General features: G+C 43.7%; 1 protein-coding gene across 2 annotated transcripts; it reads right to left on the reverse strand.

Annotated features, from left to right (window-relative positions):
* Positions 1-262: 262 nt before the first annotated feature.
* Positions 263-25,502, reverse strand: LOC115137026 (CAP-Gly domain-containing linker protein 3-like). Of its 2 annotated transcripts, XM_065024615.1 has the most exons (15): positions 25,373-25,502; positions 20,853-21,005; positions 19,702-19,841; positions 16,749-16,842; positions 16,448-16,609; positions 15,931-16,049; positions 6,511-6,747; positions 6,173-6,232; positions 5,312-5,447; positions 4,822-4,971; positions 4,483-4,617; positions 4,249-4,372; positions 3,944-4,011; positions 3,748-3,820; positions 263-3,614 (listed from the first exon to the last, which is right to left on the reverse strand). In XM_065024615.1, the coding sequence occupies exons 2-15, from the start codon at positions 20,983-20,985 to the stop codon at positions 3,560-3,562; spliced, it is 1,686 nt and encodes a 561-aa protein (XP_064880687.1). In that variant the 5' UTR covers positions 20,986-21,005; positions 25,373-25,502; the 3' UTR covers positions 263-3,559. The 2 variants fall into 2 exon arrangements, with proteins under 2 accessions (XP_064880687.1, XP_064880688.1); XM_065024616.1 differs by lacking the exon at positions 6,173-6,232.
* Between the last annotated feature and the right edge of the window lie 1,101 nt (positions 25,503-26,603).

Here is a 26,603-nt window from a genome sequence, read left to right on the forward strand (position 1 = left end):
GGGAAACAGCTTCTCGCGATTCTTCAGACGATAACAAGCACATTTGCTTTCTTTACTCTAATTTATGTTCACTTGAGTTCATAGGTGATTAGGCCTACTCACCATGCGCAAATATCCCCAAATAGCAATTCATTGGTGGACATTTAATGTAAAAACTAAATTCAATTGTTAGACCTGCAATAAATGCACATTTGAGCAATTACAATACATGTCGGAGTGATTTACCTCTAGTTGTTTGAACAAAAGCAAGCAACAGAAAATGTAGAAAACAACATAAACTTTTATTAGATTCATAGTCAGAGTTGTAATTAGAAGCATTTTTATGCTGCGATACACTGCTGGAAAAAGAAACTTTCAGAAAATAAAGAGCATGCAATAAATATTATTCCTGACACTATAATAAATAAACACTATAATAAATCCAACATTACCAACATCCCCTTTACCTGTTTTGGGACACAGACACCAACACACTATAAAACTAAATAAAAGTACACTTAGTGAATTTATCAAAATATATTTTTAACAAACTGCTATGACATGTCTATGAAGAAAATTAACCATTGTTGCGATCACGTTTTAGAATAACATCATGTGTTTAAAAAAATAATAATGACAGTACACCACTTAATAAGATTATATCAATGTTCATAATGTTGAATAAACAAAACATTTGAAGAGTGGAGGACTCCTCAACTTTAGATTCTTGTCATGTTGTTAGTTGTAGAGATGATAAAAGTGACACATTAGTGACATCTACTGGCATATTGTGGGACTTATTATGCTACTAGAGCGTAAAGGTCAGGCAATAACTACACCATTTTGGTCACTTTACTTGAGCATTAAATATGCCAGTCAACCAACTACTCAACTCGACCATTTAGTAAATATGAACAATGTTGCTATACTTATTTCTAATGAAATTTTTCCAACATAAGTAGTAAAGACAAGACATGGTGATGTATTCTTACTCATTATCAAGCACTTCAGCATGAGGCGAGGATGATTTTCTTATCTACTAAACAATGCTCACAATAGTAAAGAAACTCAGTCCTTCTTGACACAATATCATTTTAGTATATTCGGCTAACAGAAGATTTGAACAAAGTGAGCTGTCCTGACAAAGTTTGCAACACTTTGTGTTGACATAGTCATAATTCAATTAAATAAAACAGGAGAAAAGTTCCAATTGCCACAGGTTCCTAAGTATCCCATTACATGACTTTGAGGTGTAATGAATGAGTTCCTCTCAAACTGGATATACTAATGTCCCTTATTCAGATCAAATGAAGCTGAAGCCGACTCCCTCATAGCATCCTCGTTGTTCTGCGGCTCTCTTACAGACCTAGTCATAACCGTACGCTAGCAATATCAAAAACAACCACACATTGTTGCCTTCAGTTCCACATTGTTCAGTACCACATTGGATAAGTGGCGATTTCGGAATATGACATGGTGCACGAGTTTTTAGACCCTTCCTGATAATGAGTATTTCTTGCCGTTTCACGGCGCTGTTATTAACACAGGATGCTCACAACGGTGTTCAAAGAGTGCAGGAGCAAGTTCAGGTGTTTTTTTCTCCTCCTCGTGATGTGCTTACATAGTGTTCAGTGGACAAAGACACTATCCATATCCACATAGCTAAGTACACAGGTTAAACATTTCTGTTTTTATGCACACTCGTAGGTTTTGACATTAAGCACACACAAGTTTAGAAGGTCAGATTGTTATCTAATGCTCACCCTCACAAACCTACCAAAGTCTAACGTTGAGAGAGAAGGAGAGAGAAGCATTGGAGGATAGCCAACAACAGGGGGTGTAAACTGTGGTAGCACTGAGCTAGCAGGTGTTCCGTCTGTGCAGATTTAGCCTGAGATGAACACCATTGCTGCAACAACAAACCTAGAGATGGGGAGGAGGGCACTGGTTTATCAAGAAATGTACCTTTAACAAGTATATTGTGGTACCCTTGTAGATTTCATATTTCTATAAACAAAATGTAACTGTGGGAAAATAAAGCTTTTTGCTAACAGTACGTTTAAGTTAAAGTTAAGCAAAAGTTATGTTATTGGTACTTCATGCTACACAATAAAGACAACAGCTTAAACAATATTAATCTAGGTGGTTTTCCCTTACATTACCTGCCATTACATTTTGGGGTTAGCAGACATTTTGGTTAGCTTAACTTGGATTTGAGACCAACTGGCTCAAAGTGCAATAAACACCTTAGACCAAGTTATGAAAGTCTTATTTGACCCAGTTATTGACAAATGGTGCTGTCTATATTACCACGATTTAAACCATTGCTAGAAAATTGTCTTTCAAGGGTACAGAAGATATCTGCGCAGATAAAGTTCTCCTTCTGCAATTAAGTTGGGACATTATGATGAACATATATGTACGTGGTAGCATTACCTTACCTAAAACAGGTAACTAGTATTTAACAGGGCTCTGTCAACAAATTTAGTAGGCTACCAGAGACCATGAACCTTGTTTTTGTATCACCTGTGATCATACTATAATTTACACAAGCCCATTAACAAGCAAATCAATATTATATACATCATTCCAATTGCATATTTGGGAAAATGCTCAGAGTGCAAGTGGAGAAATAGCAGATGTCGGAATCCTGAATAATATTAAACCCTGTTTACTTTTGAACATACAGCATCAGAAGAACATGACCATATGTTCATATCACATCTTTTCACAATAAAAGGCATCACTCTGTGATGTGCACATTTATTTGGAACACAATTTGACTCACACATCCACATTTTGGATAAATCCCTTTAGCGCAACATGGCCATCTACAGTCGGTTCACACTGACAGACCATGTATTACTTTGAGGCCCTTGGTCTCTGAATTTTTTAAATTTTTTTTTAAATTTTACCTTTATTTAACCAGGCAAGTCAGTTAAGAACAAATTCTTATTTTCAATGACGGCCTAGGAACAGCGGGTTAACTGCCTGTTCAGGGGCAGAACGACAGATTTGTACCTTGTCAGCTCGGGGGTTTGAACTTGCAACCTTCCGGTTACTAGTCCAACGCTCTAACCACTAGGCTACCCTGCCGGGAATACAGGGAATTAGGATGAAGCAGCAGAAAAACAACAACGTACAGCATCATGTACTTAGTCATTTGAAAGGTTCCCAAGTAGAAGCTCCATGGCATAAGAAGTTGGCTGACTGGACAATGGGTGTTGGCAACTTCTGACGTTTTGGCAACTTCTGAAATAGAGTAACTTACAAAAACTAAGTGATTATATCTATTAGATAATTGCTTTTGTAGGGTTTGTATCCCAGATTTCGGGTTACAATGATTTAGTCTCATTATTAGTGTTACAAACGGAATGCGGGATGTTAGTTAACATACAAGGCACTAGGTTTTGCTATAGGACTGACTGAGATCATGGGGGGGGGGGGGGGCTGGGGCGGTGGTTCACTACTGTAATTCTGACAGCAACAGCCAGAGGAAAGCATAAATGAAAGATGGACATTAAGAGGAGGAGAGCAGTAGATCTTTTGAGGAGGAAGAGGAGGAGGAAGGAGAGTGTGGTTAGGACTGCATCTCAGCACGCAGCATCCAGGGGAACCAGCAGCAGAACAGTAATCTGAGAAAGAGGATGAGCAGGAGGAAGAGGAGAGGGATTCGAATCAGTGGACACATTCATAAACAGGAGCTTATTTCTAATCTGCTATTTGTTGACTCAGAGACAACAGAGGCAGGAAAAGTAGAGGCTGTACCTTGATATTGAATTCTCAGAGGTGATGTCCTTGGGTGACCTCACCGTGTTGAATTTACGCCTTGGCTGGTTCACTAGAATAAACAAAGAACATCTTTGGATAGAATGCAGACGTGGGAGTAGAATGTACATCATGACATGGGGTGGCGTGGCACGCTGGCTAACATGGCCGGACGGATTTGACCTTAGATACTTACTAGACACCTGGTGGACTTTCTTCACCATCGTGCCGTCGCCGCTATGACCATCCTTTGGTCCGCAGATTCTGAGAGATTATTAACAGCATTAGCTAGTATTGTTCCGGACGGTCAGTCTGTTCAGAATGAACCTTTACAAATCACAACAGAGCATGTTGTATATTGTCTAGCTCTCCATCTGAGAATGACCGATAAGCATGGTTACACAAGGTAACTGTAAAATGCTTTCTTATCAATAAAGTTGTTACGTTATTTTATTTCCGGGTCCTTTTTTGAACCAGGCGTTAAAGTAGGTGTTATGTTACCTCTGCACGCGAGATGGGGGTGCAAAGACGCCGTACTTGGGCATGCAGTTGAAGTAGCGGACACCAAAAACAGACCCATCATGCTTTCCTGTGGGATTCTCCAGCTCCACACCAAACCAGTAACCTGGACACACACACACCATCAATCATTAAACTTGATTAAACATCTATAATAATTTGTCAAACATTTCGTAAAAACATTGTTGCAGTGACTTGATTTCACAACAGACCCACCTGGGGCAAAGTCTGTCTTTCCGTAATAGCGTATGATTCCCTGCTTCACACCAGCAACCAGCACCTGATCTCCAAGTTCCACCTTCACCCCATCCGGGTCCAGACTGGCTACGGACATAGACTTCTTCCTCAGAGCTGACGGAGAAAATCAATCAAATGTTTGTTAACATAATATATAATAGTGTGTTATAACGTCTATGAGTCATGTGTTATTTATGTGCTGTGCTCCTATCAGAATGAATGCAATGGCCCTTGATGGGAAGACTCTTGTACCTCTCAATTCAATTCAAGGGCTTTATATTGGCATGGGAAACATATGTTAACATTGTCAAAGCAAACCTTTCTCTCTCTCCATTATTTCCTTCTTTTCTTTCTTGTTCTTTCCTGTGACGCGGGAGAAGTCCATGCGGGGCGTCTTGGGTGTGGAGGTGACAGAGGAGGGGGCCAGCTCAACAGCTTTAGCGATTTTTGACACTGGAGCAAAGATACCTTCAGGACAATAGAAGTGATTAGAGAAAACACTGAAAAAAGCTGTAAGCTCAAATCAGGTTTACCACAGCTGTTTTTCTGGAAACTAGCTGTACACAAAAGTCATGAAATCAAGTCTTCTCTTTGCTCTTTTCTCAAAGGGAATCTTGACACACTTCAACAATAGATTCAATAAAAAAAATCCCAAAATGGTCATGAGAAATAAGAAATCAAAATCAAATCAAATGTATTTATAGAGCCCTTCTTACATCAGCTGATATATCAAAGTGCTGTACAGAAACCCAGCCTAAAACCCCAAACAGCAAGCCATGCAGGTGTAGAAGCAATAACAGGTGGTTACCCAGTTTGGGGGGGCAGATGAAGTAACGCACCCCTCCCACACTTCCGTCGTTCTTGCCCTCTGGCTCGTCCAGCTCCACCCCCACCCACTGGCCACTGGCGAACTCCGTGGTCCCACAGAAGCGCAGGGTGCCCGTCTGTGGAGGAGAGACTGTGTGAGGGCCAGGATTCAACATCAGCTCTGACATTTACCTCTGTTGTTCATGTTGGATTTTTACTAGCAAATTGAAATAACCTTGTTGCTCTCCACAGGGGCCCATTGGAGAAAAAAAACATATGATTTGTATTCTTGAAGGTGATACCAGGCAAGATTAAATAGTTAACAACACTTCTCCACAGCACTCAGACTTCTCTAGACCAGGGCAGCATACTGATCTGCTGTTTTTCTGTCATACTTGACTACTGACATACTAGGCTATGGTTAGTAGAGTAGTCTACAGATCTCAACACAATACCATGTTTTAAGTGGTTATATTGTGGTCAGTAGGACATACACTATATATGCAAAAGTGTGTGGGCACCTCTTCAGGTTGTTATAGCAGCAAAGGGGAGACCCTCCCATTATTAATGCCCATGATTTTGAAACGAGATGTTCGACGCGCAGGTGTCCACATACGTTTGGTCACGTAGTGTATGTTTGAACACAGTGAGAGGTGCAATACAGCTGCACATTATAGACAGAAAAAAAAACACATAGTTGAACTGCAGTGAGTGATGCATAGTTAATGTCAAATGAATGCATCAAGTGAGACTACGTCATTTAGTGCAGTCAGTAATGCAGTCAGTCATGGAAATACACCTGAAAACACAATTAAATGTGTTCAGTTACGCAAGTAGACACACAGGTTGAAGGGCTACCCACCTGCTTCAGGTGATGCAGAGCTGAGATGTCAATTTCATCACTGCTCGATTTTTTGGGGAGCTATACGTGTTAACACAAGTTGGAATAAATGTTTGCTAGAATTCACATTTTCTCTTCTCACACAGTACAACAAGCAGCAGGGCTCCACCACATAGGATGAATGCCTCACACTGGCCACTTAAAAAAAAAAAGATAAAGATAATTGAAAGCCATTTAAATGGTCTCATGCACATAAACGTGCTCACAAAAGTCTGCAGTTGATTTTAATTGACGGTTTCAAATCTTTGAGGCTCCCATCTCTCACCCTTTGCTTCCCAATCCCGACAAAACACACAGACCTTCATGTCGTCCAGCACCACACGGTCGCCCAGTTTCAGGCCGATGGAGGTGAGCATGAGGTTGCCAGGGATGTTGTCGAGGTTGAGCAGGGTGGCGCGGGGCAGGTTGCAGCTGAGTGGCACAGAGTCCAGCAGCAGCTGCTTCAGCTCCTTGGCCACCATGGCCGCCTCCGCTTTGTCCAGAGTCATGTCCATGGGGTCAGGGACCACCTCGGCTGGCCCCTGCCCTTTATCATTCTGTCAGAGAGAGAGAGACAGACAGACAGACAGACAGACAGACAGACAGACAGACAGACAGACAGACAGACAGACAGACAGACAGACAGACAGACAGACAGACAGACAGACAGACAGACAGAGACAGACATAGGAGCATGGAGGGAGAGAGAGAGATGGAGAGAGATGAAGAGACATGAGGAATAAATTGGCATATTTTTACTGTTTTGTGTAGAAGTCATCCCTACATATAACAGACATAATCTGTTTTTATCTGAACAGTGTTTTCAAAGAGCGACTGCACCTAAAAAGCAACTTCCCATTTTGAAAATGGCCTATGTGGCTTCAATATGAGCCATAAACATTTATTCTAGTGTCAAAATTTACTACAAAATGTAAATGGGATAATTTGTCTCGTCCAAAACTGAGAGTTAAGAGATGATAGGAAAATATTGTATGTCACGGAATGAAGGCAACTGTAACAGTTTTCCTTGGATTGGGTTTACTTCAATCCTGCTCACATGCCTACAGCTGGCAGCCCCCAAGTAATCATCAATTTGGTTGCGCGGCTGCACGAGACCTGATCATAATGTCCATGGTCAATTTGGTTTGACATTCGATAGCTCTATGGGGCTAGTTAGGGACCATCAGTAAATTACACAATGCGCACAGAACAATATTTGAAAATGCCAATAGCTCCAAATCGCTATGTCTTAACCAACTATAAATTGTAGAAATCCATATACAAATATTGAAATCATTTAATGAGACAACTAAAATATGTGCAACATGAAAATATTGTGCCATTTACATTGTGTAATTTATTGATGGTCCCTAACTAGCCCCAGTGGTATCTAATGTCAAACTAATTTTGCCACGGTCGCACACCAGCCAGCTGAAACTAAGTGGTGAAAGAAGTTGGCTAGCAATAGCTTTCCTAGGTGACTTCAAGACATAAGACCTGGTTAGACTGTTTCATGTTATCTAGAAGGGTGAGTGGCTGTAACTGTGTACAGTTTCGGGAGAGTGAATGTACAAACCATACACTGCTTGCCACGTGAGAAAACACACAAAAGAGACACATATTAACCCCCCCCCAAGACAACTCTGGTTTGGCTTCAGTCATGTCTTAATATCCAAGCTGAAAAACAAAGCCATGATAATCGAAAACTTCAACAAGCATTTCTCAACCTCGGCCAACAGCCCCCCCGCAGCTACTCGCCCAAGCCTCCCCAGCTTCTCCTTTACCCAAATCTAGATAGCAGATGTTCTGAAAGAGCTGCAAAACCTGGACCCGTACAAATCAGCCGGGCTTGACAATCTGGACCCTCTATTTCTGAAACTATCCGCCGCCATTGTTGCAACCCCTATTACCAGCCTGTTCAACCTCTCTTTCATATCGTCTGAGATCCCCAAGGATTGGAAAGCTGCCGCAGTCATCCCCCTCTTCAAAGGGGGAGACACCCTGGACCCAAACTGTTACAGACCTATATCCATCCTGCCCTGTCTATCTAAAGTCTTCAAAAGCCAAGTCAACAAACAGATCACTGACCATCTCGAATCCCACCGTACCTTCTCCGTTGTGCAATCTGGTTTCCGAGCTGGTCACGGGTGCACCTCAGCCACGCTCAAGGTACTAAACGATATCATAACCGCCATCGATAAAAGACAGTACTGTGCAGCCATCTTCATCGACCTGGCCAAGGCTTTCGACTCTGTCAATCACCATATTCTTATCGGCAGACTCAGTAGCTTCGGTTTTTCTAATGACTGCCTTGCCTGGTTCACCAATTACTTTGCAGACAGAGTTCAGTGTGTCAAATCGGAGGGCATGTTGTCCGGTCCTCTGGCAGTCTCTATGGGAGTGCCACAGGGTTAAATTCTCGGTCCGAATCTTTTCTCTGTATATATCAATGATGTTGCTCTTGCTGCGGGCGATTCCCTGATCCACCTCGACGCAGACGACACCATTCTGTATACTTCTGGCCCTTCCTTGGACACTGTGCTATCTAACCTCCAAACGAGCTTCAATGCCATACAACACTCCTTCCGTGGCCTCCAACTGCTCTTAAATGCTAGTAAAACCAAATGCATGCTTTTCAACCGTTCGCTGCCTGCACCCGCACGCCCGACTAGCATCACCACCCTGGATGGTTCCGACCTAGAATATGTGGACATCTATAAGTACCTAGGTGTCTGGCTAGACTGTAAACTCTCCTTCCAGACTCATATCAAACATCTCCAATCTAAAATCAAATCTAGAGTCGGCTTTCTATTCCACAACAAAGCCTTCTTCACTCACGCCGCCAAACTTACCCTAGTAAAACTGACTATCCTACCGATCCTCGACTTCGGCGATGTCATCTACAAAATAGCTTCCAATATTCTACTCAGCAAACTGGATGCAGTTTATCACAGTGCCATCCGTTTTGTTACTAAAGCACCTTATACCATCCACCACTGCGACCTGTATGCTCTAGTCGGCTGGCCCTCGCTACATATTCGTCGCCAGACCCACTGGCTCCAGGTCATCTACAAGTCCATGCTAGGTAAAGCTCCGCCTTATCTCAGTTCACTGGTCACGATGGCAACACCCACCCGTAGCAGGCGCTCCAGCAGGTGTATCTCACTATTCATCCCTAAAGCCAAAACCTCATTTGGCCACCTTTCCTTCCAGTTCTCTGCTGCCTGTGACTGGAACGAATTGCAAAAATCGCTGAAGTTGGAGACTTATCTCCCTCACCAACTTTAAACATCTGCTATCTGAGCAGCTAACTGATCGCTGCAGCTGTACATAGTCCATCGGTAAAAAGCCCACACAATTTACCTACCTCATCCCCATACTGTTTTTATTTATTTACTTTTCTGCTCTTTTGCACACCAGTATCTCTACCTGCACATGACCATCTGATCATTTATCACTCCAGTGTTAATCTGCAAAATTGTAATTATTCGCCTACCTCCTCATGCCTTTTGCACACAATGTATATTGACTCTTTGTTTATTTTTTCTACTGTGTTATTGACTTGTTTATTGTTTACTCCATGTGTTGTTGTCTGTTCACACTGCTGTGCTTTATCTTGGCCAGGTCGCAGTTGTAAATGAGAACTTGTTCTCAACTAGCCTACCTGGTTAAATAAAGGTGAAATAAATAAAATAAAATAAATATAAATAAAAGTTCAGCCCCCATTTAAGTTACCATGAAATCATATCAAAGAGGACATGAAACCTCAACATGTGCACCCATTTTATTAGGTACACCCATCTAGTACTGGGTTGGGCCCCCCTTTAACCCCAGAACAACCTGAATTATTCTGAGCATTCTAGATGTCGGAAACGTTCCATAGGGATGTCGGGTACATGCTGACGCTATGGCATCACACAGTTTCTGCAGATTGGACGGCGGTAGATTCATGCTACAAATAGCGCATTCCATCTCATCCCTAAGATGCTCTATTGGGTTGAGGTCTGGGGACTGCTCAGGCCACTCAAGTAAACTGAATTCGCTATCATTTTCTAGGTGATGTTTTTCCACTCCTAAACTGTCCAGTGTTGGTGATCACGTGCCCACTGGAGCTGCTTCTTGTTTTTAGCTGATGGAGTGGAAAATGGTGTGCTCGTCTGCTGCAATAGCCCATCCATGACAAGGATGGACGAGTTGTGCATTCGGAGATGCTGCTCTGCACACCACTGTTGTACTGCAGCGTTATTTCTCAGTTTGCTGCCCGCCTGTTACACTCTTAGAAAATAAGGTGCCATCTCGAACCGTAAAGGGTTATTCGGCTGTCCCCATAGGAGAACCCTTTGAACAACCCTTTTTGGTTGCAGGTAGAACCCATTGTGTTTCTACAGAGGGTTCAACATGGAACCAAAAAGGGTTCAACATGGAACCCAAAAGGATTCTACCTGGAACCAAAAAGGGTTCTCCTATGGGGACAGTCAAAGGACCCTTTTGGAAGCCTTTTTTCGAAGAGTGTAGCTTGCACGATTCTTACTATTCTCTATCGACCTCTCTCATCCTTTTGCTCCTCCCTTCCTATCGGCAGAAACTCAAAGGGCAGTACCCATGCTAAGGTCTATTCAATGCTGGTCTGACCAATCAGAATCCATGCTTCCAGATTGTTTTGATCACGCGGACTGGGATATGTTCCGGGTAGTCTCTGAGAATAACATTGGGCAAATACACGGATACGGTCACTGAGTTCATCAGGAAGTGTATATTAGATGTTGTACCCACTGTGACTATTAAAACCTACCCAAACCAGAAACTGTGGATAGAAAGCGAGAACCACATTTAACCATGGCAAGGTGACTGGGAATATGGCTGAATACAAACAGTGTACTTATTCCCTCCGTAGTTCATTGACTACAGCTCAGCATTCAACACCATAGTACCCTCCAAGCTCATCATTAAGCTAGAGGCCCTGGGTCTGAACCCCGCCCTGTGCAACTGGGTCCTGGACTTCCTTACGAGCCGCCCCCAAGTGGTGAATGTAGGAAACAACACCTCCACTTCGCTGATCCTCAACACAGGGGCCCCACAGGGGTGCGTGCCTAGGCCCCTCCTGTACTCCCTGTTCAGTCATGACTGTGTGGCCATAAACGCCTCCAACTCAATCATCAAGTTTGCAGACAACACAACAGTAGTAGGCCTGATTACCAACAATGACGAGACAGACTACAGGGAGGAGGTGAGGGCCCTGGGAGAGTGGTTCCAGGAAAATAACCTCACCTCTCCCTCAACGTCAACAAAACAAAGGAGCTGATCGGGACTTCAGGAAACAGCAGAGGGAGCAAGCCCCTATCCACATCGACGGGACAGCAGTGGAGTAGGTGGAAAGCTTCAAGTTCCTCGATATACACATCACTGACGATCTGAAATGGTCCGCCCACACAGACAGTGTGGTGAGGAAGGCACAACAGCGCCACTTCATCCTCAGGAGGCTGAATAAATTTGTCTTGGCCCCTAAAACGTTTACAGATGCACAATTGAGAGCATCCTGTTGGGCTGTATCACCACCTGGTATGGCAACTCCACCCCTTTAACCGCAGGGCTCTCCAGAGCGTGGTGCGGTCTGCACAATGCATCACCGGGGGCAAACTACCAAGACACCTACAGCACCCGATGTCACAGGAAGGCCAAAAGGTTAATCAAGGACATCAACCACACGAGCCACGGGCTGTTCACCCTGCTATCATCCAGAAGGCGAGGTCCGTACATATTCATCAAAGCTGGGACCGAGAGACTGAAAAACAGCTTCTATCTCAAGGCCATCAGAGTGTTAAACAGCCATCGCTAGCCGGCTTCCACCCGGGTATGCAACCCTGCACCTTAGAGGCTGCTGCCCTATATACATAGACTTGGAATCACTGGACACTTTAACCTCTTCAGTCGACCCTCTACTTTTTTGAACATTTAGTTAAAAATCGCGCAACATTTCAGCGCCCTGCTACTCATGCCAGGAATATAGTACGTTCATATGGTTAGAATGTGTGGATAGGAAACCCTCGGACGTTTTTAAAACTGGTTAAATCACGACTGTGGCTATTACATAACGTGCGTTACATCGGAAAGCGCAGGAAAACCTGATCACAGAAAATGGAAATAAATATCCTTGCGCCACTTCCAGCAATTGTTAACAGTGAGCCGAATTAGATAAGACCGAGCATTCAACTCCCACAGCATCCCCATGTTGTCTAGAGTCTTGTGAATTGAATCATCTTTGATTCTTGGTTGAACCGAAAGAGGGGCACCACTTACCTCCGGTCTCCGCCCAGATCATTCCGGAAGAGCTCTCTCCTGAAATTTTTTCCAAGACGACAGCTAATGATTTCTACATCGCCTATGGATGATTTTTATCGCTTATTAACGTTTACTAATACCTAAAGTAGCATTACAAACGTATTTCGAAGTGTTTTGTGACAGTTTATCGTCTACTTTTTGAATTTTTAAAAATGACGTTACGTTGTGAAATCGCTGTTTTTTTAGTTTATCACACAGTCTACATATAACGATATCTTGGCTTTATATGGCCCGATTTAATCGAAATAAAGACCCAATAGTGTTTATGGGACATCTAGGAGTGCCAACAAAGAAGATGGTGAAAGGTAATGACTGTTTTCTATTTTATTGTGCGGTTTGTGTAACGCCGAAATGCTAATTATTTTGTTTACGTCCCCTGCTGTGCTTTTCTGTTGTAGTGTATTGGTGCATGCTATCAGATAATAGCTTCTCATGCTGTCGCCGAAAAGCATTTTAAAAATCTGACTTGTTGCCTGGATTCACAACGAGTGTAGCTTTAATTTGATACCCTGCATGTGTATTTTAATGAACTTTTGAGTTTTAACTAATACTATTAGCATTTAGCGTAGCGCATTTGCATTTCCAGAGCTCTAGTTGGGACGCAAGCGTCCCAAGTAGAGGCAAGAGGTTAATAATGGTACATACTGCTTTACTCATCTCATATGTATATACTGTATTCTATTCTACTGTATTTTAGTCAATGCCACTCTGGCATTCGTCAATAAATGCCACTCTGACATTCCTCTATCAATGCCACTCTGACATTCCTCTATCAATGCCACTCCGACATTCCTCTATCAAAGGTTAGTCATTAAAACTCGTTTTTTCCACCACTCCACAAATTTCTTGTTAACAAACTATAGTTTTGGCAAGTCGGTTAGGACATCTACTTTGTGCATGACACAAGTAATTTTTCCAACAATTGTTTACAGACAGATTATTTCACTTATAATTCACTGTATCACAATTCCAGTGGGTGAAAAGTTTACATATACTGTTTACGTACCCCAGTTTCTGTGTTCTTTCTGCTTCCTGAAATTCCCCCAAGCAGCTGATTGGTCGGCCCCATTGCTAATTGGAGCTGACCCCGCCTTCTCATCAGAGGATACAGCTGTATCCCCTTTACAGCTGTATATGAGCCAGTGTTCCTTTGTTAGGAGAGAGCTGAGGGTGATAGCCTGTGTAGGTTGATTCTTAGAAATAGCTGAGGGTTAAAGCATATGTTGATTGTTTCTCAGAAAGAGATTTGGTATGTACTATGTTAGTTGTTGCTGAGAAAGACGATTAGTGTGTCCTGTGTTGGTTGTTGCTGAGAGAGAGCTGATTAGTATGTCCTGTGTTGGGTTTTGCTGAGAGACAGGTTTTTGTACATTGTAGCCACTGCTTTTAAGGTATGTGGGTAACCCTAACCCTAACCCTGGGTGAACCATCCCCTGTGTTTTGGTTAGCGCACCAGGTGGTGCTAAGTTAGGTGGGTAGGCAGGTAAGGTAGAGGGGGCTTTGACATTTACTTGCTGGTTCCGTTCAGCCCCTTTTCCTGAATTACAGTTTGACGGAATAAATTCCCAGTAAACAGTAAATTCTCTGCCTTCGTCATCCTTACTCGCACCTAAAGTCTCATAACTCTTTTGCTCCACGGGGAGTTGAGTTGTAGCAGGGTGTTGCGTTCCCTCTTCCTAGAGGCGTACGTAACAACACTAAGTTGACTGTGCCTTTAAACAACTTGGAAAATTCCAGAAAATTATGTGATGGCTTAAGTTGCTTCTGATTGACTAATTGACATAATTTGAGTCAATTGGAGGTGTACATGTGTATGTATTTAAAGGTCTACCTTCAAACTCAGTGCCTCTTTGATTTTCCCATGATGTCATGCAATCAGCCAAGACCCCAGAAAAACATTTGTAGACCTCCACAAGTCTGGTTCATCCTTGGGAGCAATTTCCAAACTCCTGAAGGTACTACGTTCATCTGAACAAGCAATAGTACGCAAGTATAAACACCATGGGACCACACAGCCGTCATACCGCTCAGGAAGCAGATGCGTTCTGTCTCCTAGAGATGAACGTACTTTGGTGCAAAAAGTGCAAATCAATCCCAGAACAACAGCAAAGGACCTTGTGAAGATGCTGCAGGAAATGGGTACAGAAGTATCTACATCCACTGTAAAACGAGTCCTATATCGACATAACCTGAAAGGCCACTCAGCAAGGAAGAAGCCGCTGCTCCAAAACCGCCATAAAAAGCCAGACTACGGTTTGCAACTGCACATGGGGACAAAGCTTGTACTTTTGGAGAAATGCCCTCTGGTCTGCTGAAACAAAAATAGAACTGTTTGGCCATAATGACCATCGTTATGTTTGGAGGAAAAAGGGGGACGCTTGCAAGCCGAAGAACACCATCCCAACCGTGAAGCACGAGGGTGGCAGCATCATGAAGTGGGGGTTCTTTGCTGCAGGAGGGACTGGTGCATTTCACAAAATAGATAGCATCATGAGGTAGGAAAATTGTGGATACTGTATATTGAAGCAACATCTCAAGACATCAGTCAGGAAGTTAAAGCTTGGTCACAAATGGGTCTTCTAAATGTACAATGACCCCAAGCATACTTCCAAAGTTGTAGCAAAATGGCTTAAGGACCACAAAGTCAGGGTATTTGTGTGCCCATCGCAAAGCCCTGACCTCAATCCTATAGAAAATTTGTGGGCAGAACTGAAAAAGCGTGTGCGAGCAAGTGTAACAGCATAACTTTAGACCGTCCCCTCGCCCATACCCGGGCGCGAACCACACATCAACAACAGTCACCCACGAAGCATCGTTACCCATCGCTCCACAAAAGCCGAGGCCCTTGCAGAGCAAGGGGAACTACTACTTCAAGGTCTCAGAGCAAGTGACGTCACCGATTGAAACGCTATTTAGAGCGCACCGCTAACTAAGCTAGCCATTTCACATCCGTTACACAAGGAGGCCTACAAACCTAACTCAGTTACACCTGCTTTGTCAGGAGGAATGGGCCAAAATTCACCCAACTTATTGTGGAAAGCTTGTGGAAGGCAACCTAAACGTTTGACCCAAGTTTAAACAATTTAAAGGCAATGCTACCAAATACTAATTGAGTGTATATAAACTTCTGGGAATGTGATTAAAGAAATAAAAGCTGAAATAAATCATTCTCTCTACTATTATTCTGACATTTCACATTCTTAAAATAGTGGTTATCCTAACTGACCTAAGACAGGGAATTTTTACTAGGATTAAATGTCAGGAATTGTGTGAAAAACTGAGTTTAACTGTATTTGACTAAGGTGTATGTAAACTTCCGAATTCAACTGTATGTCTGTAGTTAGTTACCATGAGAAAGAAACCTACTAAACAGAGGTCTAGACAGTCAATAGTGCTCTTACCCTGACAGTGGGGTTGGCTCCATGCTCTAGCAGACACTGGACTGATCCCAGACACAGGTTGGAGGCAGCAATGTGCAGGGCTGTGCCATGGTGGAAGTCACTGCAGGTGGAATTCAGTACTACAGAGACAGTACAACCAGGTTCAGATCAAATCAATCTGAATTTGATTTCCAAAGACAGCTATTATCTTCGTTTTATTCTGAAAGCGTTACCAACTTCTTCTCTTAGGAGTCTCGTGTGGTGTTTGAGCCACATGGTCCGTAGACAGGATAATAACAATGAGACGAAATGGCCCCAATCAATGGTCAGTGTGGAGGAGCAATGAGAATCAATGTAGGAGTTAATGAAATGGCCTTGGGTCAAGGCTGGTATAGGCTTGATGGAGTGTTAGTTCTGATTGGAAGTCTAGGGAGGGTTAGGAGGAACACAGACATACAGGAGCATGCCAGAACTGACAAGACTGACTATGTTGTTAGTTGGCTAGGTAGACTACATGGGTTGTGTTGATGCTACTCACCTCTAGGTTTGGAGGCCTTGAGGAGAATGCGAATCAGCTCTGGCACGTCGAAGTATGCAGCATAGTGCACGGCGTTCATGTTGGTCCAGCGGCTGCGGAGACTGACGTCTGCCCCCAGGGAAATGAGCTGATTGGACAGCCTGAGGGCAGCGGCAGGGTCACCTGGATGGGGTCACAAGATGGACAAAACTGGTAGGAAACTACATTGAATCTTAAGCTAAAAACACTTTATTTTATGAAAGCTTTATTGAGAAATCAGACACTTGAAATGAACAATCAGTTCAAGGTTTGAGAGTCTCACCAACACCATGGGCTCCGGCTTTGCAACTGTAGTGGAGCAAGGTCATGTCTGTCAGTCCATCACGGTCATTGACATGGCAACCACGCTTCAAGATCTGTAAAAGGAGACAAGAACTGTTCAGTGAACTGAGAGAGGGAGAGAGATGCTAGGGGAAAGGCAGAGAGAGCAGTAGTGTCATATGCCTTTTTAAACACTATGAAACACTGAAAACACCACACATACAGACTATAGGGCTATAGCCTCTCATCTCTCTGAGAGATGCTTCCTCTGCTTATCGTAGCCACATTAGCAGGATGAGCCATTCACACCCAATTCGCACAGACGACACATGTCTGTGAAGTCTAATGATGGGGATTCATGAGATCCTGCTGAGTCATGAATTAAGCACTACGTTTATTTTCACTGCATTGCAATTTCATCAGAGGCTATCATTGCTGAGTAGCATACATCAACATGAGGAACTGGCATCCATTTTGGATAGGTAAAACATTTGAGGGACACAAATATTGAAACGATGGCAGTCGTTACCGGAGGTGACATTCATTTACTACGCTGTTTCAGCTGAATATCTAAGCTTGTACTCGGTACACTGAAAATAGTACAAATAGGAGTTAATAGCAAACTATTCATAGCAGCCTTTACAATGTCGAATTAACCTCCATCAAAGTCTTCCTGAGTGTAATGCAAAGCCATATTCCCAATGGTTTAGATTGAAGAAGCAGTGAAACTCCAGTTAATTAGCTCTTTCCTCTGGCGCCAGCAGACAGCAGTGACGGGTGCCGAGTGACAAGTGAAAAAGGACCCATCCGGATTCCTGAACAAGACTAGCAACTATCTCGGGACAGTTCATTATCCACCAGTGTCAATCAAGAGAGACGAAATGAGCACACTCTCCTCAAGCCCTGACATTATGCCTTTTCATACAGAGACATGTTGTCCAACTGAATGAACATGATATTATCAGACAGGTCCTCTCCTGAGGCTTAACGATGACACCACCATGCACACTTTCATGATTCAACATGGATTCTATAAGATTAATCTCCGTAGCTGCAGTGCTAACACGAAGCTAGCCTTACACATCTGATTCAACTTAATTTAGGACTTTGTTAGGTTGAATCAGGTGCATTAAAACTTTGATTGGAGCAAAAGCCTACACCCACACAGCCTTTTGTAGATAAGTCAATGCATCTCTGTTAAAAAAATACTGTAAAATTTGCCAGAGGGCTGAGGTTGTTTACTGACAGTGCAGCGACGTGGTTCTTTGCCCATATCTGACAGCCTGGTCTGATTTAGAGTCTGTCTTAGTGCAGAGCCCGTATGGGTAATGGAAAGGACCTATTATCTCAGCCATCAATCACAGCCATCACGGCGTCCTGGGGGACACCCAGGAACTGAGGCTGACTTTACAATCAGTCCTAACACTAAAACTGCATCAATAAGAGGAAACCGAGTTAACTAAGAGTGTGTATTTGTATGTGTGGATACGTGTGTGTGTACATGTGTTTTTATGGGGCATATCTTCTCTCTCTCCAAGACAGTAGAGCGGGATTAAGAAATTAATCTGAAACTTGAAGTATGCATACTTTATGTTGATTCACAACCCACCCTCATCACTCTTCCTCTTCAGGGTTATGAGAGTTCCCGCTCCCACGGTCACATTACCACTACTCACACTGCAGTAATGGTTGGTCCTGAGCTAAAGATGTGCACTTTCATCTAAGCAACAGCAAAATAAAGGGAATCAACTGAAACATAAACTACACCTTATATGACCTTATAGTTAGGTGTTTTTTTTAAAGCACACTAGTAGAGCCTCAACTTTGTTGTAAGTCATGGGGTTGTAAGTCATGCCTCCAACTGAACCCAAAGCCTCCCGTTCCATGTTCTCTTCAACTAATCACTGTATCACTATATTTTGTTTCCTGTGTGTATTGTATTTTGGTTGGAGTCCTGTATCTTTGGTGCACTATGCAGTAATATACTGTATCTGACTGTTATATACACAGTAGAAATAAAGAAGAAAAGTATTTGGTTCCAAGCACTGAGCCTTGTGGGACGCCTAATTCAAGTTTGGAACATTCAGAATATTTGATACCAATACTGATACGTTTAGGCCAGGGATGGGCAACTTGTGTCCTGCCACTTTTGTAGGCTCGCGGATCAATTTCCACAAAAAAACTCAGAACTTTTAGGAACCCAGTCAGGATCTCATCTTGTTGTTGAGAGTTAGAATATTACAATACACAAGGTGCAAATTTGGTTCGTGCATCAGAAGTCTTTCTCCTGAGATATCAGTCGGACAGTCACTCAATTATCCCATGTCAGCTAACATTTTTTAGATTGGTAAATTTGTCTAAACAGCTATGTAAACTTGTAGTAATCATAGCCGAATTACGGACTGTGGGGCCCCCACTGATTCTCTTAGTCACTCTCACTCAGATATCATACTAAAAACTGCAAACATTTCTCTCTACCTTATGGCACAATGTGTAGAATTGCAGGACATTTGCTGTAAAACTGCGCATTTTTCTATCCGCCCCATGGCAAAATGTGTAGAATTGCAGCAAACTTGCTTTGTAACTGCAATATTTTCTCTACGCCCCATGGTAAAATGTATAGAATTGCAAGAAATGTACTGAAAAGGTTCCTTTCTGCTGTCAAGAAGCAACATGTTTCGCTCAGGAGGTAGGCCCCAACTACATATTTTTGCTTAAGGCCCCCAAAAGGCTAGGGCCGGCATGTGTGGGTATGAACGTGGGAACGCAGACCCGTGAGCCACTGCGCCCCACATGAAGATTTCAGATTTCTTGTTGCCCCCCACCCAATCAAAGTTGCCCATCCCTATTCTAGGCCTACAGATTTCTACATATATCTGTATGTTTCTGCCAGTGTTGTGTGAGCTGTAGTCAGGCCTGTAGTCTGCTTAAAGTCCTTACTGGCAGTAACTCACCTCGTTTCCGATGAGGTCGATCTTGTGCTGGACCTGTGGGACCCACTGACGGATGATGGCGAAAAGCTCTGGGATGGTGGTGCGCGGATCCAGCAGGATCTCCAGACACGCAGGATCATTTGGGTCAAAGAATGTGAAGACTGGAATGGTAAGGAAAATGCCAACAAGATTATTACCCTCCTCGTGAAATCAGTATGAAATGTGCCTCTCTTGCTATTCTTCGTTCTTGTCCAGACAGCATATTGACTCATTCTGAATGTGTGACATTAAATATCATACATATTTTTATCTTGTAAAAATGTCATTTGTATTTTGAGTTGTATTTTTCAGTAGGCCTCTTAGTGCGCTCTATTTAATTACTTATGGAGTTCTCTCTGTTGGACATCACGTCGTTCTGTCCTGTCTGAAAGCACTGTTTCTATAAGCAGCACGAGGTAGATTGAAACCCTATCAAAGTGGAAACGTTGCACTGAAATAACACAATCATTCTTACTTTGTTTTTATAACACACCATCATAATAGATGCGTTGAAGCTTGTGGGCAAACTGAAATGAAAAGCTTTACATCACACTAGTCTGCAGAAAACACTTACATTCATTGGCATAGAGTGGAATAAGTCCGGCAGTATCATACTGTTTGCATATAACAGCCCCAAAGCCAAGATCCATCTACTAAAATAATTAATAACATGCTATAAAAGTCCTTGTTCACTTATTTATGATAATATATATTTCATTAAATATTTTAATTATGTTTCTATGAATCTGCAGAGGTTGTTTTGACCAGGCAGTGGTCTGTGCTTGGTGAAAGGCTCTTTGTGGATCGAGGCTACAGTAGCACACGTCCCAGAGCCCAAAATCCACTGTTACATATAAAGCAGTGTTGGGTAGGGTGCATTAACAAAGGGCCTGGGGCCTGTATTCACAAAACATCCCAAGGTGCTGATCTAGGATCAGGTCACCCCTGTCCATATAATCGTAGACAAGATAGTAGCTACTAACAATTGGATACCACGAATTTCGGGAGAAAAAGGGGGTAAAATTCAAATAAAATAATAAAATAATAAATAAAAATAAATGAAATAAAAAGCACTCCTACTATGAGACACTTCCTGTGAATATGGGCCCTGGAGCCTGACACCTAGGACCCACCATAGTCTTTAGGGAGGGGGGCCTGTGCAGATGGGTGGACCATGGGCCTCTTCCGGGGCTCATGAACTGGGCTCTGGTACTCAGAGGCAGGCTGGGCCTCCTCCTCCACCTCGGCAGTCTGCTCTTTAGTCATTCTGCTAGATGTTGCCAGGCCTGGAAAAGATGACAAACATTTCTTGAGTGGCGCTACAAAACAAACAGCTCTATCGCAGGTTTCTCTGAACAGTTATCATACGTCTGTGACTCAGCCAAGAGTCACATGAAGTAGTTGCTTATAAGAGTCTTGTTCCCATGACAGTCTCTCTACTCTGGCAAGTCTATGCCTTGCAGATGCCCCTCCCAGAGCAGACAGGCTCTATGTTTGGCTCTAGGGCCTGTGAGAGACGGTCACTAGTGACTCACTGATAACTGCACTTACTGACAAGAGATGAGGAGATTCAGGGAGCAGGCAGACTAACAGGCAGGCTAATTTATTGTACCATTTCAGTGCATGCTAATGCTAACTCTTAATGTCCATCATTGAACTGGAAATAGCTAATGGGCTGAGCTATATTTTCCAAATAGTATATGCAGCAGCATATCTCGCACATCCATCCTATGAGAAATCAGGGATGCGTGTACTGTACAGTATGTGTTGGACATTGCAGCACTAATTTCTAAAGTGCTGCTGAACAAACTGTAAAACATCTATCTAAAAGCCCTATAGTATCAGTATACCAACGCTAATGCAATTTTGTATACAACACAATGGACCCTTTGGCCTATAACATTCATAGACCTGACTAGATTTCCATCCTAAAATAAATGTTCACACTCTCATCTAGGGTCAGAAAATAAGTTGTGTATGTGTTAATAAACACCCCTTTAGAACAGAACCAATAACCACTTTTTATCCCAACATTGAAATGGGAACAAAGTCTATGATAGTGGAAATTATTCACTGGGTATTTTTAGTCAAGTCCAAGGGTTTCTTCCTCCAAAGTCTGACTGCACAGTGAGCACACCCCATGTAAAATGATTCATCTGCCAAGTAATCTAATACACAGACTAAATTGTCCATCCATGCCTCTGCTAAGCCTTTTGGATTTTGAAAAAGTCCAGAGAGAGGGGAGAAAGAGAGAGAGAGAGAGGGCTAATCACACAATCAGTAAAAGCCTTATCCTGTTGCGCAACTGTGCTACTGTATCAGTCTACCAACTCATTGTCCCAAACACTATGGGGTCAAACAGTGAGGCAAAACAGAGGCCAAATATTGGTCTGTGCTGTATTCATTAAGCTTAGAGAAACTACATTAACAGAGACCGATTCTTCTGTTATACAGACATGTACGCAAAGCCAAATGAACAACCCGCACTCAGGCAGATACCACCCTCCTGATACTCACTCTACGAGTTGCCTGTTGCCTTCAGTTGCATCATATTGAGGGGGATTCCTAGTCGTGTTTGGATATGGATACATAAGATGGATACACAGCCTGCAAAGGTTTTCCTCCTCTTCGTCTGAAGAGGAGGTGTAGCAAGGATCGGACCAAGATGCGGCGGGTTAGTGTCCATGGTTGTTTATTTAAAAAACATAAACTGAACACTATGAATACAAAAACAATAAACGTGAACAAACCGAAACAGTACCGTGTGGCAACAAACACAGACACGGAAACAAAGAACACTAAGGTCAGGGTGTGACAGTACCCCCCCAAGGTGCGGACTCCCGGCCGCACACCTAAACCCATAGGGGAGGGTCTGGGTGGGCGTCTGTCCACGGTGGCGGCTCTGGCGCGGGACGTGGACCCCACTCCACCATAGTCTTAGTCCGTTTTTGTGGCCTCCTAGGAACGGCGACCCTCGCCGCCAACCTAGGACTGGCAACCCTACTAAAGGGCCCCACTGGACTAAACAAACTCCTCTGGACTGAGGGGCAGCTCCGGACTGAGGGGCAGCTCAGGACTGAGGGGCAGCTCAGGACTGAGGGGCAGCTCAGGACTGAGGGGTAGCTCAGGACCGAGAGGTAGCTCAGGACCGAGAGATAGCTCAGGCTGGTTGACGGCTCTGGCAGCATCTAGCAGCTCTGGACAGGCGGGAGACTCTAGCAGGTCTGGACAGGCGGGAGACTCTAGCAGCTCTGGACAGGCGGGAGACTCTAGCAGCTCTGGACAGGCGGGAGACTCTAGCAGCTCTGGACTGGCGGGAGACTCTAGCAGCTCTGGACAGGCGGGAGACTCTAGCAGCTCTGGACAGGCGGGAGACTCTAGCAGCTCTGGACAGGCGGGAGACTCTAGCAGCTCTGGACTGGCGGGAGACTCTAGCAGCTCTGGACAGGCGGGAGACTCTAGCAGCTCTGGACAGGCGGGAGACTCTAGCAGCTCTGGACAGGCGGGAGACTCTAGCAGCTATGGACAGACGAGGCTCACTGTAGGCCTGGTGGGTGGTTGGTGCCGGCACTGGTGGTACTGGGCAGAGGACACGCACCTCAGGGCGAGTGCGGGGAGGAGGAACAGGGAGTACTGGGCTCTGGACATGTACAGGAAGCCTGGTGCGGGGGGCTGCCACCGGAGGGCTGGTGCGTGTAGGTGACACTGGATAGACCGGACCGTGCAGGTGCACTGGAGCTCGTGAAGCACCGAGCCTGGCCAACCTTACCTGGCTCGATGCCGACTCTAGCCCGGCCGATACGAGGAGCTGGAATGTACCGCACCGGGCTATGCACCCACACTGGAGACACCGTGCGCTCCACAGCATAACACAGTGCCTGCCCGATCCCGCTCGCTCTCCGGTAAGCACAGGAAGTTGGCACAGGTCTCCTACCTGGCTTAGCCACACTCTCTGTGTGCCAACCCCAATACATTTTTGGGGCTGCCTCTCTGGCTTCCTTGCCAGTTGCGTTCCCTCGTATCGTTGGCTCCTCTCTCCGGCTGCCTCTGCTCTCATCGCTGCCTCCATCTGGTTCCCATGGTAGGCAATCCCTACCAGCCAGGATCTCCTCCCATGTGTAGCAACCCTTGCCATCCAAAACGTCATCCCATGTCCAGGAATCCTGACATTGCTGCTGCTGCTGCCTCTCCTGCTGCTGCCTGTTACCACGCCGCTTGGTCCTTGGTTGGTGGGTGATTCTGTAAAGGTTTTCCTCCTCTTCGTTAGAAGAGGAGGTGTAGCAAGGATCGGACCAAGATGCGGCGTGGCAAGTGTCCATGGTTGTTTATTTAAAAAACATAAACACTATGAATACAAAAACAATAAACGTGAACAAACCGAAACAGTACCGTGTGGCGACAAACACAGACACGGAAACAAAGAACACTAAGGTCAGGGTGTGACACAGCCAAGATAGATCACGGCCTGGGTGATTTGGGAGCAACTGTCCCCGTGCAGTTTGTCACCTTACCTACAAGCTCCTACATGTCTTTTTATTTCTTCCTTTAATTATAGACTTTCTTTACCGCTTCCCACCATTTGCTGCTGAATCAATAGCCACTGCAGAATGGGTGATAAAACACATTGCCTGACATCCCAAAAGGATTATGTTGAAATAAAGGGTATCCATGATATAGCGTCCAATGACTAGCAGATAACTGTACCTGTGCAGTGCAGTACCTGTCACCTATTATGACTATACTGCTAACAGAGTCCAGTAAAGGCAGCCATCATCGTCTCCTCCGAGTTGACCGGCTCCTCCTAGTTCCTACCCCTGATCTAACAGTAGTGTGTTTCATGAATGAAGTCTCAGTCACAGACAGCATTTTCCCTGGTATAGACGTGATGTATAATTAGCATGAGCACATTATTTGTTTAATTAAATGAGTACTGTATATAACTATGTCTTATGCAATAGTGCTCATATGAGTCAACCAGATGTATACATTTTTTGGAGGCAAATACATTCAAATAGCAAAATAGGAGAAAAATAAAATGGTGCGACAAACTTGACAGATTTTCATATTGTACTCAATCCCCACTGTAATGGAATGAATAGCATTTGATCATTTGGCTGGGTCACACTAATGACAAAAACAATAGGCCAGAGCTGTATTTTTGAGTTATTGACGATAAATAAAAACAACATATTAGTGTCGCAATGAGCAATAATGCAAATGTGCATATCACATCGCCCAACAACGTGTATGATAACAGAGCTCTTGACAAGCCTATATGAGAAAATGTGTCAATTCGTGACTTGTGCGTAGCAGAGGGCGTGTACTCAGCCAACGAGGAAAAAAAACGCCCCGTTGGCAAACAATGAGAAAGATGCTGGAGGAGGAATATACACATGGCATGTGCAACTATTAATTTGATCTAATAACAATGCGCTGACGTCTTATGTTTGCGCTTATATTATAAAATGGGCGCAAAAAAAAAACATCTGCCCGTGAGAGTTCATGGAACAGTGTTTCAGAGCATCTCCATCTTTCTAGGCTCCGTATCAAGACAAACACACCGGCTGTGAAAAACACAGACGCAAATAAATCTAATCAAACTAAATATATCCAATAATTTGAATCTTATATGCATGAATGGTATTCATCTTACCTCAAAACAAGCCTTGTCGATTGTCTCAAGCTTTTCCTCGCTGTTCAGCTAGATGAGAACTGCAATGGTGCTGAAGATACTGCTGTACTGCTGCGAAGGTCTTTCTCTGTGCCTGCGTCACGGGCGCGAGCGCCCATGTACCACAACGTTGGCTACCATTGTGTGTGTCCTTCCTAGGCACACGAATTCGCCTATATACCACAGTCAGAAAATGTGCTATATCTTAATAATTCATGAAAAAAAACGTATTTTTGATCTTAATTTAAGGTTAATGTTAGATATAAGGTTACACACGGTGTGGTTAAATTATATATATTTTTTTCTATATAGAAATATCCGGGGTTCAGACTTTGTGGCTGTGGTAACTAGTTACGATCATCTTCAAAATGCCAAACAAAGCCATCATTAGAAACATCCCCTACACACATAAAACGAGTAGGCCTATATAGACAAACATAAACGTATGAAAAGTAAAATCAACACGAAATAGCCTGTCTGCACCTTGTTATATCACTCTTTAGCCCACTTTTAATCTGATAATAATTCTAGACATAGTTTTTTAGCCCCATATTATTTCACTGGATAGTGCATTTAATGGCTCTATGTTTATAAATAGTAATGGTTTAATAATGGTAAATTAAATAAACGACTAAGCCCATTACAATAGACACAAAGTGTGTCTGCAAAATATGAAGTAAATCCATCTTTAGTCCAGTGGAGGACAATGATAGCCTACACTTTATGTGAGGAAAATGATAGCCTACACTTTGATATGTGAGGATGCTGTTCATCGACTACAGCTTGGTCTTCAATAAGCTCATCACAAAGCTCACTGTCACGTCGGCTCCCTCTTCGGCCTCTAGGTCACCAGGCAGCTCGTTATGGTGCACACATCACCTCCCTGATTTCCTTCTCTATACATGACACTCCCTTTGGTTCCTTCCCCAGGTGTTATTGTTTATATTCCAGCATTAAGTCTGTGCGTTGTTTGTGTTTCTTGTTTTGTTTTATTTTGCGTTTATTTATTAAAAACACTCACTCCCTGAACTCGCTTCCAGACTCACAGCTCACATCGTTACACTCACGATCCTGGGACTGAACTCCTCCCTATGCAACTGGGTCCTGGACTTCCTGATGGGCCGCCCCCAGGTGGTGAAGGTAGGCAACACTACCTCCTCCACACTGATCCTCAACACGGGTTCCCATAAGGGTGTGTACTCAGTCTCCTCTT

Source organism: Oncorhynchus nerka, linkage group LG11 (assembly GCF_034236695.1).
Source record: "Oncorhynchus nerka isolate Pitt River linkage group LG11, Oner_Uvic_2.0, whole genome shotgun sequence".
NCBI lineage: Eukaryota > Metazoa > Chordata > Actinopteri > Salmoniformes > Salmonidae > Oncorhynchus > Oncorhynchus nerka.

Excerpts from the sequence above, each read along its gene's own strand:
- LOC115137026 (XM_065024615.1), bottom strand. The coding sequence starts at position 20,985 with ATGACTAAAGAGCAGACTGCCGAGGTGGAGGAGGAGGCCCAGCCTGCC. Across the intron at positions 16,843-19,701 it reads TCGACCTCATCGGAAACGAG|ATCTTGAAGCGTGGTTGCCA; the intron begins GTGAGTTACTGC and ends CTCCTTTTACAG. Across the intron at positions 6,748-15,930 it reads GAGCCAACCCCACTGTCAGG|AATGATAAAGGGCAGGGGCC; the intron begins GTAAGAGCACTA and ends TCTCTCTGACAG.